This window comes from Juglans regia, chromosome 16 (assembly GCF_001411555.2).
Source record: "Juglans regia cultivar Chandler chromosome 16, Walnut 2.0, whole genome shotgun sequence".
NCBI lineage: Eukaryota > Viridiplantae > Streptophyta > Magnoliopsida > Fagales > Juglandaceae > Juglans > Juglans regia.
The window spans coordinates 27691098-27705975 of NC_049916.1; the positions used below are offsets into that span (position 1 = coordinate 27691098).

The following is a 14878-nucleotide window of genomic DNA, read 5'->3' on the forward strand; positions in this document are numbered from 1 at the left end:
CGTTTTTTCCATTCATTGAACTACTTTGCTTTCCATCCTTGTTTGTTTTCTGAAAACAAACGATTACTTATTATTATGTTTGCAAGAGGTTCATAAATAATCTTGATTATGGCATGGCAATTGTTTTGTGGGTAAGGAAGTCTTTTTGTTGCCCAATAGTTAATTTGTTACCACAGTACTTTTGCCAAAGCCTATGTTATTTTTAGTGAGCCTGTTTTGGGAAACAACAGCCTGCCTGCATGCACCCAAATAAAGGAAGGAAATAGACGTGGTAGTAGCTGCGGGCGGCCTGCAGCTTTAGGCCACACGCCACAGGGGTAACGGATATACAACAACAAACCAATCTTGCAAATTAGGACCACCATGCCCCCCCTTCTGCTTTTATATTTATCAACTAAATAATTACGTAAAGACAAAACCCGCTTAGCAAAATGAAATTACAGAAGAAAACGAGGGAAGCTTTGTGTCAAGTTAAATTAAATTAAATTAAATTAAATTAAATAGGACGTCGATTAATTTGTGGCAAATTTATAAAATAGCTGTCTTTTCTGTAGATTAATTTCGAGACCTTTTTTTCAGAACATAAATGGGTAAAATTGACAGTGGAATATTGGGTCAGCGTTCTCCGTACTGTGTCGGGGGGTCGAAGACGGATTCCCTCTTCCACTCCCAACACATCTCTCTGCAAATGTACTAAATGAAAATCTCAGGCGATTCCCTCTTGAGTAATTCAAATATTCTTATAATTATTATTTGTCCAATCACAAAACATTTATGTAAGAGATAGTCTGATACAAAAAAATTAAGTAAAATTAATTTTATAAATTTTCGTGATTGGATATAATTTATTATATTATAAAATTATTTTTATTATAAAATAGATTTAACAGATTCAATAAAATTATATAAATTTATAAGATTATTTTATATAATTTTTTTTATTTACTTAACAATACTCTTTCTATATATGTTGTGTAAGAATATTGATATTGGACTAGTCAAATACTAATATATCTTCATATTTTGGCTAAGTATAGAAAAATCATCTATATTAAACTAGACAAACTACTAAAGCTCAAGATATGAACTATAATAAATTAAGGAGCTAGTCATATTAGGAGAGTGATTGTTCAGAGACTAAATAATTATTTTAATATTTTCCACCAACTATTCCTCTCTCTTTCCCTCACTCTTCTCCCTTGCAGGAAATGTTTTTGACTTCTGTGCATTCTTCTTCTATTATCTTTTTGGATATTTTCATTTTATCCTTATTTTTTTATTTATATATTTCTCAGTAGATTTGAGAATTGGAATCATTATTTTTATTTATATTATAAGCTGAAAGAAAGTTTGATTTGTATGTATTTGTTAAATAATTAGGTTGATGAATAAAATAGTTGGGAGATAGTAATTTTAAGTAAAAATTTAATTATTAATTAATATATAAAGTGTATTTATAAAATAAAAAATTAAAAAATTATATAATATTATATTATTATTTTAACTTTAAGATGACTAATCTAATATAAATTCACCTAGCCAAAAATACTATAGCTAAAATTTGAAATTCTAACTAAAATTTAAACTTGACAATTGCTAGAATATTGTCAAAGCTCCAAGGAGATTATTTAATCACCGAGTTGTATGTCTGGTGCACCAACCATGCTTTCTGGCATCGGTAGGATTGTATTGGTGAACAATAATCATCGTACGGAATTGGGCTGCCAACTGCTTTAAATCTAAAACAAACAGGATCTAGAGGTCGGGCCTTTCGATTTTCAATCAAACTTCAATTCTATGGGCCTTTCTCAAGCCCGGCCTGGATCGCACACTTTGCTTCAGAGCAAGTTTAATAGGCTTCGGCTTAAAAAATTCTCCACCTTTCTTTTGGGCCGAAAACCCCTCCCCATTTTTTTTCTTTTTCAATTTAATTAAAAGGACTAATAAGAAAAAGTTTTATCATTTATAAACCAACTTGTAAACATATTATAATTACAAAAAATTCAACGCACAAATTCATTTTACGCTAACAAATACCGGTTTTCACATATATTTAATAGAGAAAATATATTTGTAATCATAAATTATGTAATCGTCGTGTAATCATTTTGAAAAAATTAGATAAAATATAGAATCTATAAGAAAAAATTATTTTTTTAATAATAGACCTTACTATTTTTTAAAATGATTATGCGGTATTTATATACTTCATATTTGTATATAAAATTACTCTTTAATATGACAATAAAAATTGAAAATCCAAAAATTAATCGTGGTTGTGTGTGTATGTATTCCCTTGTAAATAATAAAATACTATTCTATCTATTGTATATTATCATTTAAATAATATTTTTCGTATTATTTTTTAATCCATCTTGAATAAAAACGTGTGTGTGTATGTATTCTATCTATTGTATATTATCATTTAAATAACGAATATAATTTTTTTATTTTACATGTTTTGAATTATTAAGAAGTAAATTCTAAACAGTCTCATCCAACTGAAATACTAAAATAAATAAAAATATAAAAAATAAGGATGGGTCTACATCCACTGCTAGGTTCTCGCTGGTCTATTTTATTTTTTAATGTTTTTAAATATTTTTTTAAAAAATAAATTTATAATATTATTAAATCATATTTTTTTAATTACTAAGTAAAAAAATAAAAAAAAAAATTAGAGCAGGAGTTCCAACTGGATCCTAGCATTTTCCAAAACTTAAATGCGTACCGTATACTGCGATATTATAAATGACTGTGACGTATTCATTGTCGTTAGTCCGCATGACTCATTCTGGGTCCTACATATTGCTTGTATTTAGTCCACAAAAGATCACAGTGGATGCATGCATGCATGCCGTTGCATCTACATTATTAATCTTAGAATAATTTGGTTATTTTGTTGAATAAGACCGGAAAGCGTTCTCCAATAAAAGACATATAGTACGTATTTTTTTGTGTTTTATTTAGCTGTAGTTCGAGCATAATAGTAATTCTATGTTACGTACTAATATTATAGTCTATTAATCTATCGAAAATGATGTTTTTGAATTTTCAGCATTATTTCTGAATGTATTTAATTAGGTGGATGTCTAAAATTGACGAAATGGCCAATGAATTAGTTGGCTGCCGTGCGATCCACCTAACGTGTTAATTAATTAGTTACAAGCATTCGACCTAATTAATTAATTAGCCACTACTTTAGACGACATGCAGCATGTTTTCACCACTAACGTTCCTAAATTATTATGTGATTAAAAACAACTTTCTTAATTTTATTGTGTAAATGATTGACACACAAAGATTAACATCCAGATCGAACAAATTTATTATAAAAAAATTATTTATAGAGTTGAAAACCGAAACTATCCGAAATCGAAACCATACCAATAGTTTTTTTAAAAGGGTGGTGCGGGTGCCGACCGACAAGGAGAGAGAGAGCCAGCCAGAATCTTAAGGCCAGTACCAATCAGTTCAACGGTCCGTCTATTGGTTGCTAACCCATACCCAAACTCACATCACAAATTCAAAACAAATTAACTAAAGCCTCGTTTGTTTACAACAAACATTTTATCTCACCTCATCATTACAATTTTCTCAAATCTCCACATAAAATAAAATAAACAATTCAACTTTTTCAAATTTCAAAATAAAAATAATATTAAAAAATATATTCTAACAATATTTTATTCAACTATTTAACTTTAATCTCAACTTATCTCATCTCATATTTGAAAACAAACGAATCCTAAAATTCTTAATAAATAAACTCGAAATTCACAACAAAATCACAAATTCACAACAAAACTTCAGGATGAGAGGTGATCAGGAGTGCTGAGAGGAGAACGAGAGAGGTGAGGCGAGGCGAGGGACATTTCAGAGAGCTCGGAGACTGGAGAGACGTTTTGATGGGAACCAAAGTGGGTCTAGTCTTAAAGATCATTTGCAACTTCCAGATGGGCCAATCACAAGATTAAGAACCAATAATATCAATGATGTAATGCAATGATTAGTGCAATCCACTTGGGATGAAACTTGCAAGAACCCAACACTCAATATGGGCTTGAAAGAAGGAGAACCTATTTTGATCCACTTGATACAAGTTGTGTAAGACATGACTTAGTGTTATTGTTTGGGCATATTATTATTGAAGGTTTTCAATTTGTTAAACGATTTTTTTTATTAGTTTAGAATAAGTATGCTTGAGGATGCTTGGCCCACATATATCTTATTTCTTATGAACTAGGGTTTTTTAGAAGACCTTGTATTTTGGCAAGGGTTTATTTAGAAAGTTAATTTTTAGAAACTAGGGTTTCATGAATTTACTGTAGCGTTACTGTAGACAGCAACTGTTCATCCATGGTCTTTTTGGGTAAAAATGGCTTTATTTTTATTAGGATTTTGATTAGGTTTGAATTTAAATACTATTTGTAACCTCATTTGAAGGGTTAGACAATATTAAATTTTATTTGTGAGTTTAGTTTACTCTTCTTGTTCTTGAATTTATCAAAAGTAAATCACAACCTTTGTGGTGTTATTCCTTTACTTTCTTGAAGAGTTTTTAAATTGATTGTGGATTCAAGAGATTTCATTCACACGGATTCATATCACGTTTTAGATATGAGAGAGCTCGGAGAGGTAAGGGAGGCCGAAGATGAGAGATCTCAATGAGATAAGAGATGAGTCGAGGATGAGAGATCTCGGAGTGATAAGGGACAATGTGAAGGATGAGGGAGGGGAGAGAAGAAAGAAAGAGAATCGATATGAAGAAGAGGTAGGGGAGGGGTTGTTAAACCCTAAATCTAAACAATGTTATTTAAATTACTTAAGTGAAACAACATTGTTTTACTTAAGATATATATATATATATAATATCAGCTGGAGATCGAACTGGCCAATGTGGATTTCTTTTACTTCCTACTACCGACCGATCGATTCTCCACAGATTCCGGTCAGTTCCCGTCGATGACGGTAGGTCCCGTCGATTCCTGTACACTGCTAACTTTTAACTAATTCATTGAAAATGTTATGAGAATGTGATTTTGAAAAAACTTGTACATATTTTTTAGAAAAATGATGCATATAGTAAAAAATTCTTTATACAATTTTATTTTACATGAAGAGTCTTTTTATTTTATAATAATATTATTTTATAAAAATATCACCAATTCAAAACTTAATTACGTCAAAAGTTAGAATATAAATGTACCATACTACCATTATTCTATCTTATTTTTTCTGATAATTTTCTGACTCATATCAACGTGTATTTTAATATTTTATACTACGCGCCTTGGACACGGTTTTTATTGGGAACATCTTTCTCCACCACTAAGCAACACAATGGCCACCTAAATAGACAACTTTGAAAGAATCATAAAATTGTCTATTATTCTTCTCATGGTCATGGCTACTAATTCTTCTCATGGCTATTATTACGTGTCAAAATCATAAAACTTGCTAAGTTGAATGATTTAGGATTTTAAACAAACCTCCCTCGGTTCCATCACATTGACGGCCCTATCTATCTTATTCTCTCAAGGCAAAGTCCACGTTTTTATTTTTCTCTTTTTATTTTTTTTAATTGAGAGAAGTAAATAGCATTGGAAACACATACATACTATAAAATAGTCCTCCACTTCCCTCTCCCGTGTACACCCACCTCCTCAAGAACACATTTTGGGGAAGGAAAGATTCGATATAAAGAAGGAGATATCATATACGGCACGGCTAACCCATCAAGCAAACTTAAAGTATGAGTTATTACAATCAGAATCAGCCTCCTGTTGGTGTCCCTCCTCCGCAAGGTCAGACCCTGTAATCTTGAATCTATTTCGGTGTTCAGAGGATATTGATTTGTCGGTTTTATTTATTTATTTATTTATTTTATGCATTCGTGTGTTGGATCTGTGTTTTTGTTTTGGTTTCTTTGGATGTTAATTTGATGGTTCTTGTGGAATTGGTGACTAATAGGCTATCCGCCGGAAGGATATCCCAAGGACGCATATCCGCCGCCGGCATATCCTCAGCAGGGATATCCGCCACCGGGATATCCTCCTCAGCAGGGATATCCCCCGGCCTACGCCCCTCAGTACGGGCAGCCTCCCCCTCCGCAACGCCAACAGGGCAGCAATACTGGCTGCTTGGAAGGCTGGTACGTCCTCCTCTTTCTCTCCCTCCCTCTCCGTTGACTCTTTGACCGAGTCCTTTGTATCCGACCCGGGTCGATCTGGGTTATTTTCCGGGAATAGAACGAGTCAACTCGTCTGCGGGCTCACAAGGCGTGCATGGGGGTGGTTTCCCCCGTTGTCCGCAAAACCCGAAAGTCGAAGAAAGAAGAAGAGTTTCGTTCACATAATTGTTAGGCAGTTGGGATTTTTTTTTTCGGATGAGCAATGCTATCCAACTTTGATACGTCATATTTTTTAAAATTTTTAAAATTTTTAAAATTTTTAAAATTTTTTTAAAAATATTTTTTTTGAGTTTATTTTTTTTAAATTAATTCAATTATTTTATTCATTATTTATATATTAAATATTTAATAAAAAAATAATAATAAAAATTTAAAAAAATGTGATATGTAAAAGTTGTGTAAATAATAAAAAATTGTGTAGAAAAAAAAAAAAACTAAACTATATTACCATTGTTTGAAGGAAAATGATGTACATTACATCCTCGTTACATTTCTATTTATTTTACATTGTCTGTCTATTTGTGTAATGTTTACATTGTCCATCTATTTTTTTAATTTCTTATTTTAAAAAATAAGAACCTATATAATATTTGTGCGATATAAATATGAAAATTTATATACATACGATTGGGTTTTATTATTTTTGCAGTTTGGCTGCTTTGTGCTGTTGTTGCCTCTTGGATGCCTGCTTCTGATCATGAGAAACTCTGCAGCAGCAAAAAATTGGGAGAAATTACATTTCCCATCTATTTAGATTGTCTAGTTTTTCTTCTTCCCCTCCCTCCCCTTCTCTTGACTGTTGTTCCTTATAAATAATAATATTGTACTTTTGTTTGGAAGTGAACGTGTCATTACCCATTTCTTTCTTTCTTTCTTTTATGTGTTTTTGCCTTTGGTTTTCATTTGAGTTCCTGTCTCCTTGTCTGTTTTTATTAACACTGATTGGTTGGTTTTTTTAATCTAGATTGTCAACATTTTTAAAATGTGATGAAATTGAAGGTCTTTTCGTCTCCAATTTTTTAGAACTAAAAGCTGCCTTCTATTCCAAATGAAAAGGAACTAAAAGCTGCCTTCTATTTCAAATGAAAAGGTGTAAAGAGTGTTGTCTCTTAGACGTTTTTCTATATAGAGTATTAACAATAGTAAATATCAGATCAGTCACAAAAGAAAATAATATACTGGTGGAACTCTAAATGCATTATTTTGGTTTATGATATTATGTTTGATATGCGAATATTGTAGAATGTATTCTATTATGAATGTAAATTTTTTGATGAATGAATGATGATAATTTCTCTTAAAAAAATAGAAAAGGTGCAGTGATTGAGGGCAGGGCAAATTCATTTGAAGCAGTATTTTCTAAGTTTAAAGCTACCAGGCTTTTGGCAAATCATAGTAACCTTACGAACAGCTATAGTAACTTGGCGTCCACCACATTAACTCATGGTTTGGGCTTCTTCCTTTATTGGATATGATAAGGTACACATCCGAATGAGAGATTATTGTAGCAAGTGAAGGGGCGAACCTTCGAAATTGAGAAAGATAGCTCTATATTTGCTAATTGAGTAGTGATTAATCTTTTTTATAACATTTTAAATTGGGAATATTTCTATAAAAACGAGTTTTATAGAAAAATATTCATCTTTTAAACACAAGTTTTTGTAAAAAAAATTGTGAAAATGATGTATTTTATCATTTTCCTTACTAATTTTAAACTTGAATTCAGTAAGTTTTTTTTTTTTTTTTTTAGGTTTTTGTTAAGCGAGTTCTTATAACCTCCATTTCTTTTGGGACATCAAATCAGTGTGTCGAACATGACCTTAACAATATTAGTAAATAGCGGTAGCATAAATCTTTATAAAATATTCATCAAAGAGTGCCCTAATTTGACATCCATATAATTTTATATATTAAATTATAATTTAAAATATAGTTTTTTTTTTCCAATTGGAGCAGAGAAAGTTTCCTCAATGCCATTAAAAATAAGAAATAATATTTACAGTTTTAAAGTGTGTAAATCTCGTATACTTCTTTTGAAAAAAATAGATAAATTTAAAACTCACATAAAAATAACAATTTTTTAAATGTAGACCTTACTTTTTTTAAAAATGAATACATAGAGTTTGTACACCTTAAAACTATCCTCTATCTAGGCATTACCCTTCAAAAATTGACATGTGTTTCTTAAAGATTCGATAGAGAGAGATATATAATAAAAAGACGTTTATAAATTTATAAATTAAAATTTTAAAAAATAGGTGCTTATCGCATACTTAGTAAACACTTGTAATATTTGTACAAAAAATTCCAGTCCAAACTAATTTGGAGAAAAAACTCTATCCTAATTTAAAAAGAGAGAAACGTAATATATAGTTTATAAAAAAAAAATGTATTTATCATCTATTTTTTTATCATTTCATAATTTGACATTAGATGATAAGTTTATAAGTAAATTATAATAAATAATATTTAATTATCTAATATTATATTATGAAATGATAAGAATTGAGATGATGAATAACGTTATTTAAAAAAAAAAAAAAACCAACAACATTTGGAAGCAAAAAAATAAAAATAAATGTCACTGGCCTCCGTACTAAAATTACCGTCTTGTAGAAGAGGGAGGGAAAAAGTCATGCCCTAATTATCTCTCGGAAGTCCCCATTTGTAACTGAATTTCAAATCCCAGACCCAAAAAAGTGAGCCCACACAACATTTAGCACCATAACCCTCAAAAAGAAAAAACCAGAAAGAGGAAAAATCGTTGTCGTTACTTTCAGTGCCTGGTCGTACATCTTCTGGTAATTTTTCTTCTTCAGCTTGGTTTTTTTTTTTTTTTTTAATTTGTATTTCCTCGCGATTTTCCTTGATGCTTTCGATTTGTCGTAGTTTTTCTGTTTTCGGAATCCGGAGCTCTATCGATTGGATTTTGAAATCGTTCTGGTTTGCGTCTTGTTCGTTATCGATTGGTAGCGGATTCTCGTTATCAACTTCATCAGACGAAATTATTAGGGTATTTTGCCTACAAACATGTATTTTTAATATATGCTACTAGTTTTCCGTAATTGAGGCCAGATTTGACTTGGCTTTCAACAATAATGTTATGAACTCACTAGGTAGAACTCACCCTTGAAAACTAGCTTACAAGGGAAGGGTGCCTAAGAGCTTATAAACTATCAACTAATTCCATACTTAGTCAATGTGGGATCGTAACAACCACCACGCTCCGCAACCGACGTCCACGGCGGTCCCGGCACTCACACGGGCTGGCTGTGCGCTAGGTCTTTTCCTAGCTCCGGGCGAACACTGCCATGCCGGCATCACCTCCCGTGCCGCACGATTGCAACCGTCGCAACATGGCCTTAGATGTGGAGTGGCTCTGATACCATTTGTTATGAACTCACTAGGTAGAACTCACCCTTGAAAACTAGCTTACAAGGGAAGGGTGCCTAGGAGCTTATAAACCATCAACTAATCCCATACTTAGTCAATGTGGGATCGTAACAAATAACTTGTGGAGGAATATGTTTGTGTCCAAATCGGGTCTCATTATGGCTCGTAACAAAGTAATAGGTGAATTTGTAACACATTACACACCCCATATTACTTGACGAAAATACACTGAAAATTGCTCACATTGAGGGGAGCACCTCCGGAGAAAGATGAAAGAGATGGCCACAGGCCAACACTTAACCCATGGGCTGAGCCCAAACTACTAAACTCTTATTACCCAACCTAAGCTCACTATGGATTCGGTCCACAACTGTTCAGTTTAGTGACAGAATTTTGTGCATGCTTGTAGAAATTGTGACATTACTGAAGGAAAATTTTGATTAGGTTGTGAATTTTCTAGTTATATCTGAAAAACCTGGTCTAGGTGGTTGCGTTTATACAAAAACGTGTCCTATTGAAGTGTAAACACTGTAAATTTAGTTATCATGCGTCTATTTTTCTTCTCATTTGTAGTATTTTACTTTTGACATCATAGGGTACGCCGAATGGGTGGTAGGAACAGAGAGTTGTGAGTAAGGGAAATGGCTTTTTCGTATCAATCAGGCTAACTGATTTTTATAGAAATTTTTATTTGGCAGAGCAGATATGATCCTGCTATATTCTTTAATGAGATTAGTTCATCAAAAAAAAAAATCTGTAATGAGATTAGATGGAAGGCTCTTTGTATGTTTTTTTTTTAACAAAAGTAAGATAATTGATGCGTGGTGTAGTATAATTGGATATGTAACTCCTTGTCAGTGTGGAATAGATTTCCTTAGTCGCCGGCTATATCCTGACTGTTCTGTGGATCAGATATTTTTTGGAGCGTATCTTTGTGCTGCCCTTGATGGGTGCTCCTAAACAGAAATGGACCCAAGAAGAGGAAGCAGCACTTAAAGCCGGGGTTATTAAGCATGGGGCTGGAAAATGGCGCACGATACTTAAAGATCCGGAATTTAGTGGTGTCTTGTATCTGCGTTCAAATGTAGATCTCAAGGTGGTGTTCTTTTGATTCATATACTGCGTAGAGTTTATTCCTGAAAAATAAAATATCAAGACTTATGCATCTTTTGTATAATATCGTTTAATCATAAATAAATGAAACAAAAGCCTTATGCTAAACTGTATATTATTTTAGCATAAAACATTAATTAATATGCTTTTTACACTGGGTAGGACAAGTGGAGAAATATGAGTGTAATGGCAAATGGATGGGGCTCCAGAGAGAAGGCCAGGTTAGCTGTTAAAAGGGTGCCCCAGGTCCCTAAACAGGATGAGAATTCCATGGCTCTCAGTACTGTGGTTCAAAGTGACGAAGATTTTGTTGATGCTAAGCCTCTTGGAGTTTCTAATGATACACTGCAGGTTCCTGCTCCAAAGAGATCTATTGTAAGGTTAGACATTTTTATTAGTCAATTTTCTAGTGTCTTAGTTCCGTAACTTTAGTATATGGAAAGTAGTATCACTGGAATTCTGCCAGTATCTCATGCACTTATTGGTCTAGATTGAATACAATATACCAGTATTGCCGGACCAAAATATGATTTAGAAGTGATAGGCATTTTGCATGCACATTATTTGTTTTATTTGCATACTTTTTTATCTTTTGTTTTCTTTTTTATAGGTTGGACAATCTTATATTTGAGGCTATAACTAGTTTGAAGGAGCCAAATGGTTCTAACAAGACAACTATTGCTACTTACATAGAGGTAATCTTCCATTTTCAAAGCAAACTCTCATGGAATTCAATGTACATCAATATTGGGTAGTTGTACTTTGAGATTTTTAGTGTTGTGACTATTTGATCTTTTTTTATGCTAGTGTCATGCTCTATAATCTTACGTTGAGTTTAGTGGAGTGCTGAAATTATAAATCTAAAACATGGTTGCATATGTGAGAGGATGACATGCCCACAGACTTTCCACTGTAAGTCCAAACGGATAATTTTGACAGTATGGGCCTGAGGGACCAGGTGTCAACTTTGTGAGAACTTATCGTTAACTGCTACTTATTGCTTTTAGATTTAATGATTTTGGACATTGAGTTTGATTTGTTATGTAGCTTGTGTGACATTTGATATCTACCAGCGCATGTCATGAAAACGACCTTCTCAAATCATAATGGCACATCCAATCCCACCCCCTCCTTATTTTAGTTCTCTGCAATCCCAATGCAGTAGTTCCAGCGTCTTAACTCACACCACTCACCTTATTGACTTTCAGCGCACACATGGTATTCCTTGTCACATCCAATGCTTGCTAGTGTGTATTGCTGTAAAACTTCACATCTGAGTTTCAAATCTAACGTGACATCACGTTTCCACCCCGAATTCAAATTCCTTCAAGCCCCTAACCAGAATTACTATAAGTAAGGTTTGCTCAACTGAGCTTCAAATGCCATGACACTTAACCTCCTCTGGTTCATTTATGACTATACACATCGTCATTAGTGGCCATTGAACCTGTGTACTTTATGCTGAGTCACAATTGAACTTGATTGTGCAAAAGTTGGAATGATGCTTTCTTTCTTCTATCCATCAGTATATTATCTTCACGATCTTCAGTAACCAAGTTTCTCATTTTATAGGAACAATATTGGGCACCTACAGACTTTAAGAGGTTGTTATCAGCCAAATTAAAGTATTTGACAGCAAACCGGAAGCTGATTAAGGTAAGTACACTCAGCAAATCTTTGACTTAATTGTCCTGTGCCAATTTGCACTTGCTGTCTCTCCTTGATTAACTTCTGTGAATCTTATTGCATGCCAAAGCATTTTCAATTTTTAATGCTAAAATATGTGAACATTTATTCGTTGGAAATGGAAAATAAAGAAAGTGTGATAATCATTAATTCAAACTAGTTTACATTGTCTGCTCAATTATCTGGTTTAGTACTTAATATTCAAGACCATTAAGGAAACTTCAGAGTAGCCTCATTTTGATCATTAAAAGCAAGTGTCATTTTGACCATGTAAAACTTAGTGAAATCACCATGTGGTTTCAAGAAAACTGGTTCTTTTGCTGACTGGTTGAAATCTGAATGATTTATGATGGATCGTAATTGGTACTTTATTTTAATTGTTCAGGTTAAACGCAAGTATAGGATTGCACCTACTCCAGCATTTTCTGACAGAAGAAATTCTTCCATGTTACTCTTGAATGGAAGGCAGAGGGTTTTTCAAAAAGTTGAGGATGATGCCCATATATTTACAAAATCCCAGATTGATTTAGAGTTAGAAAGGATGAGGTATATGACTCCACAAGAGGCTGCTGTGGCAGCTGCTCAAGCGGTTGCTGAGGCAGAAGCTGCCATGGCAGAAGCTGAAGAGGCAGCAAGAGAGGCAGAGGCAGCAGAAGCTGATGCAGAAGCGGCACAAGCTTTTGCAGCAGCAGCAGTGAAAACTTTGAAAGGAAGAAACAACCCAAAAATGGTGAAATTCCTTTGTTGATTTTTCGTGTGTGTGCATGCGTGCGCGCATTAATTTTTTGCATGAGTGGAGATTCTTAGGAAGCTCAGCTAGGAACCCTCCTGAGCAATCAAGGTTTAAAACAAAAAAGGGAGACAAATGTAAAAGAAGGAAAGATGTTCCCCATTAGCCAATGTTCAAAGAGAATGCAGATCCTCTCTTTTCTTCTTTTCTCACTGATTTCATTTCACTTGCCAAAAAAAACTGCTTGAATGTCATTTTTTATTCAGCGGTCCAATCTAAACCTTTCACAGATATGCTTTTACATACATGTTTTGGTGAATTTCTTATATGGGAAGTATTTTGTGCCGTACTTGTTATATTACTCATGTCAAATGAAAATACTAATAAAATTAAAGACCGTATTAATCCTCATTCTACTATGTTAGTCTTTGATGTGGGTTGTAGAAGCCAATTTATCTAAATGGTGTATACTTGCCTATGAAGAAAATGGTGTAGAAGTGAGAAAATATACTAGTTAAACTTTGGTTACAGCTTCCAATTTAGACAATCACCAGGTATAATGTGGCAATATGCTCGAGTCATTGTGTATATGGAATGGGTAGAGACAGACCTATCTCTCTTGTCTGAACATTTTCTTTGATTCCAGTTTCCCCAACTCCTGCACTTTATTTATTTTTTAAAAGAAGGTTGGCTATTGAATACCAACATTCCAAGGCAAATTTTTGCATCTTAATATTCTTATTTTCTTTTGTTTTTGGTTTTGTTTTCTTAAGCTTTTGACTTGCGCGCATCTTCTGAAATTATATGCAGATGATCCGAGCTTGACATAAAATTATAACTTCACAAAATGGCTAGGAAGGAGTAGTCAACCAAAGCCTCTTTCTGCCAAAAAAAAGGTCAGAGCTGTTTACATCTGCAGCAAATCGTGTTCATTTAGTTGATTCTGTGAACAGTTCCTTTTCTTTTGCAGTTCCGAGTTTGGAGAGATGTCTTTATGTTTTCTGAACATATTGGCTCGTAGCCAACGCTCACCCCCTTTGGTTGGTGATAGAAAATGCACCAAAATAGAAAGAGATGGTATTTCTTCTGATTGAGATGTCTGTTTTGGGGTATGCGGTTTGAATATAGTTTAGTCTGGATTCATTGTCATTTCCTTTGCCCACCGTATTGTGCTCCATTAGGTTTCACATAGAATTGGAAAGATTGTATTGAAAAGAAAAAAAAAAAAAAAAAAAATGGTTGCTAGGAGTTTTCTTAGGAAAAGGTTATGGATACCAAATTCATCTTAATGAAGTTATGAAATTGATTTAGGCAAATCCTGTTAAGAAGATAAAAGCTCTATCTACATATATTTTCATTGATACGTCTCTCTTCCCAGAAAAAAAAAAGGGATCGTTCTCTTGTTTTGCGGTTACTTAGTATTCTGGGATTTTCTTTCGGCCAAGTGAATCACAATCAGGCTACTTTTTAAAAATAAAATTTAAACAAAACAATGATATTCTAAGAATAGCAAAAGTTGTGGGATCTCAATTGAACTATTTATTACAAGGTTAGAGACTGAAAAGAGAATACAATATGTGAATGACTCCCAACAAAATAGCAGTGCTACACCCACCAAGACGTCCTGATAAGGGCAAAAAAGTATTTATTTATTTATTATTGTTTTTTCATTTATTTTTTTTATACTCTTAAATATTTAAAAAAAATTATAACATTATTAAAAAATACTTCCTTACTAACTAAGTAAAAAAAAAATTATTGGG

General features: G+C 33.0%; 2 protein-coding genes across 4 annotated transcripts; both read left to right on the top strand.

The window, feature by feature from the left end:
• The first annotated feature begins 5611 nt into the window (after positions 1-5611).
• Positions 5612-7067, top strand: LOC109009688 (cysteine-rich and transmembrane domain-containing protein WIH2-like). The gene is made up of 3 exons (XM_018990271.2): positions 5612-5807; positions 5974-6154; positions 6843-7067. The coding sequence occupies exons 1-3, from the start codon at positions 5756-5758 to the stop codon at positions 6886-6888; spliced, it is 279 nt and encodes a 92-aa protein (XP_018845816.1). The 5' UTR covers positions 5612-5755; the 3' UTR covers positions 6889-7067.
• A 1689-nt stretch (positions 7068-8756) lies between these two features.
• Positions 8757-14351, top strand: LOC109009690 (telomere repeat-binding factor 1). Of its 3 annotated transcripts, XR_001999097.2 has the most exons (8): positions 8757-8994; positions 10499-10682; positions 10862-11079; positions 11310-11394; positions 12272-12355; positions 12771-13115; positions 13926-14011; positions 14086-14351. XR_001999097.2 is itself a non-coding variant. In XM_018990273.2 (7 exons), the coding sequence occupies exons 2-7, from the start codon at positions 10533-10535 to the stop codon at positions 13938-13940; spliced, it is 897 nt and encodes a 298-aa protein (XP_018845818.2). In that variant the 5' UTR covers positions 8757-8994; positions 10499-10532; the 3' UTR covers positions 13941-14351. The 3 variants fall into 3 exon arrangements, 2 of the variants coding, with proteins under 2 accessions (XP_018845818.2, XP_018845817.2); XM_018990273.2 differs by having other exon boundaries at positions 13926-14351; XM_018990272.2 differs by lacking the exons at positions 13926-14011; positions 14086-14351 and having other exon boundaries at positions 12771-13913.
• Positions 14352-14878: the final 527 nt, after the last annotated feature.

Excerpts from the sequence above, each read along its gene's own strand:
- LOC109009690 (XM_018990272.2), top strand. The coding sequence starts at position 10,533 with ATGGGTGCTCCTAAACAGAAATGGACCCAAGAAGAGGAAGCAGCACTT. Across the intron at positions 11,395-12,271 it reads CTATTGCTACTTACATAGAG|GAACAATATTGGGCACCTAC; the intron begins GTAATCTTCCAT and ends CTCATTTTATAG. Across the intron at positions 12,356-12,770 it reads CAAACCGGAAGCTGATTAAG|GTTAAACGCAAGTATAGGAT; the intron begins GTAAGTACACTC and ends TTAATTGTTCAG.
- LOC109009688 (XM_018990271.2), top strand. The coding sequence starts at position 5,756 with ATGAGTTATTACAATCAGAATCAGCCTCCTGTTGGTGTCCCTCCTCCG. Across the intron at positions 5,808-5,973 it reads TGGTGTCCCTCCTCCGCAAG|GCTATCCGCCGGAAGGATAT; the intron begins GTCAGACCCTGT and ends GGTGACTAATAG. Across the intron at positions 6,155-6,842 it reads ACTGGCTGCTTGGAAGGCTG|TTTGGCTGCTTTGTGCTGTT; the intron begins GTACGTCCTCCT and ends TTATTTTTGCAG.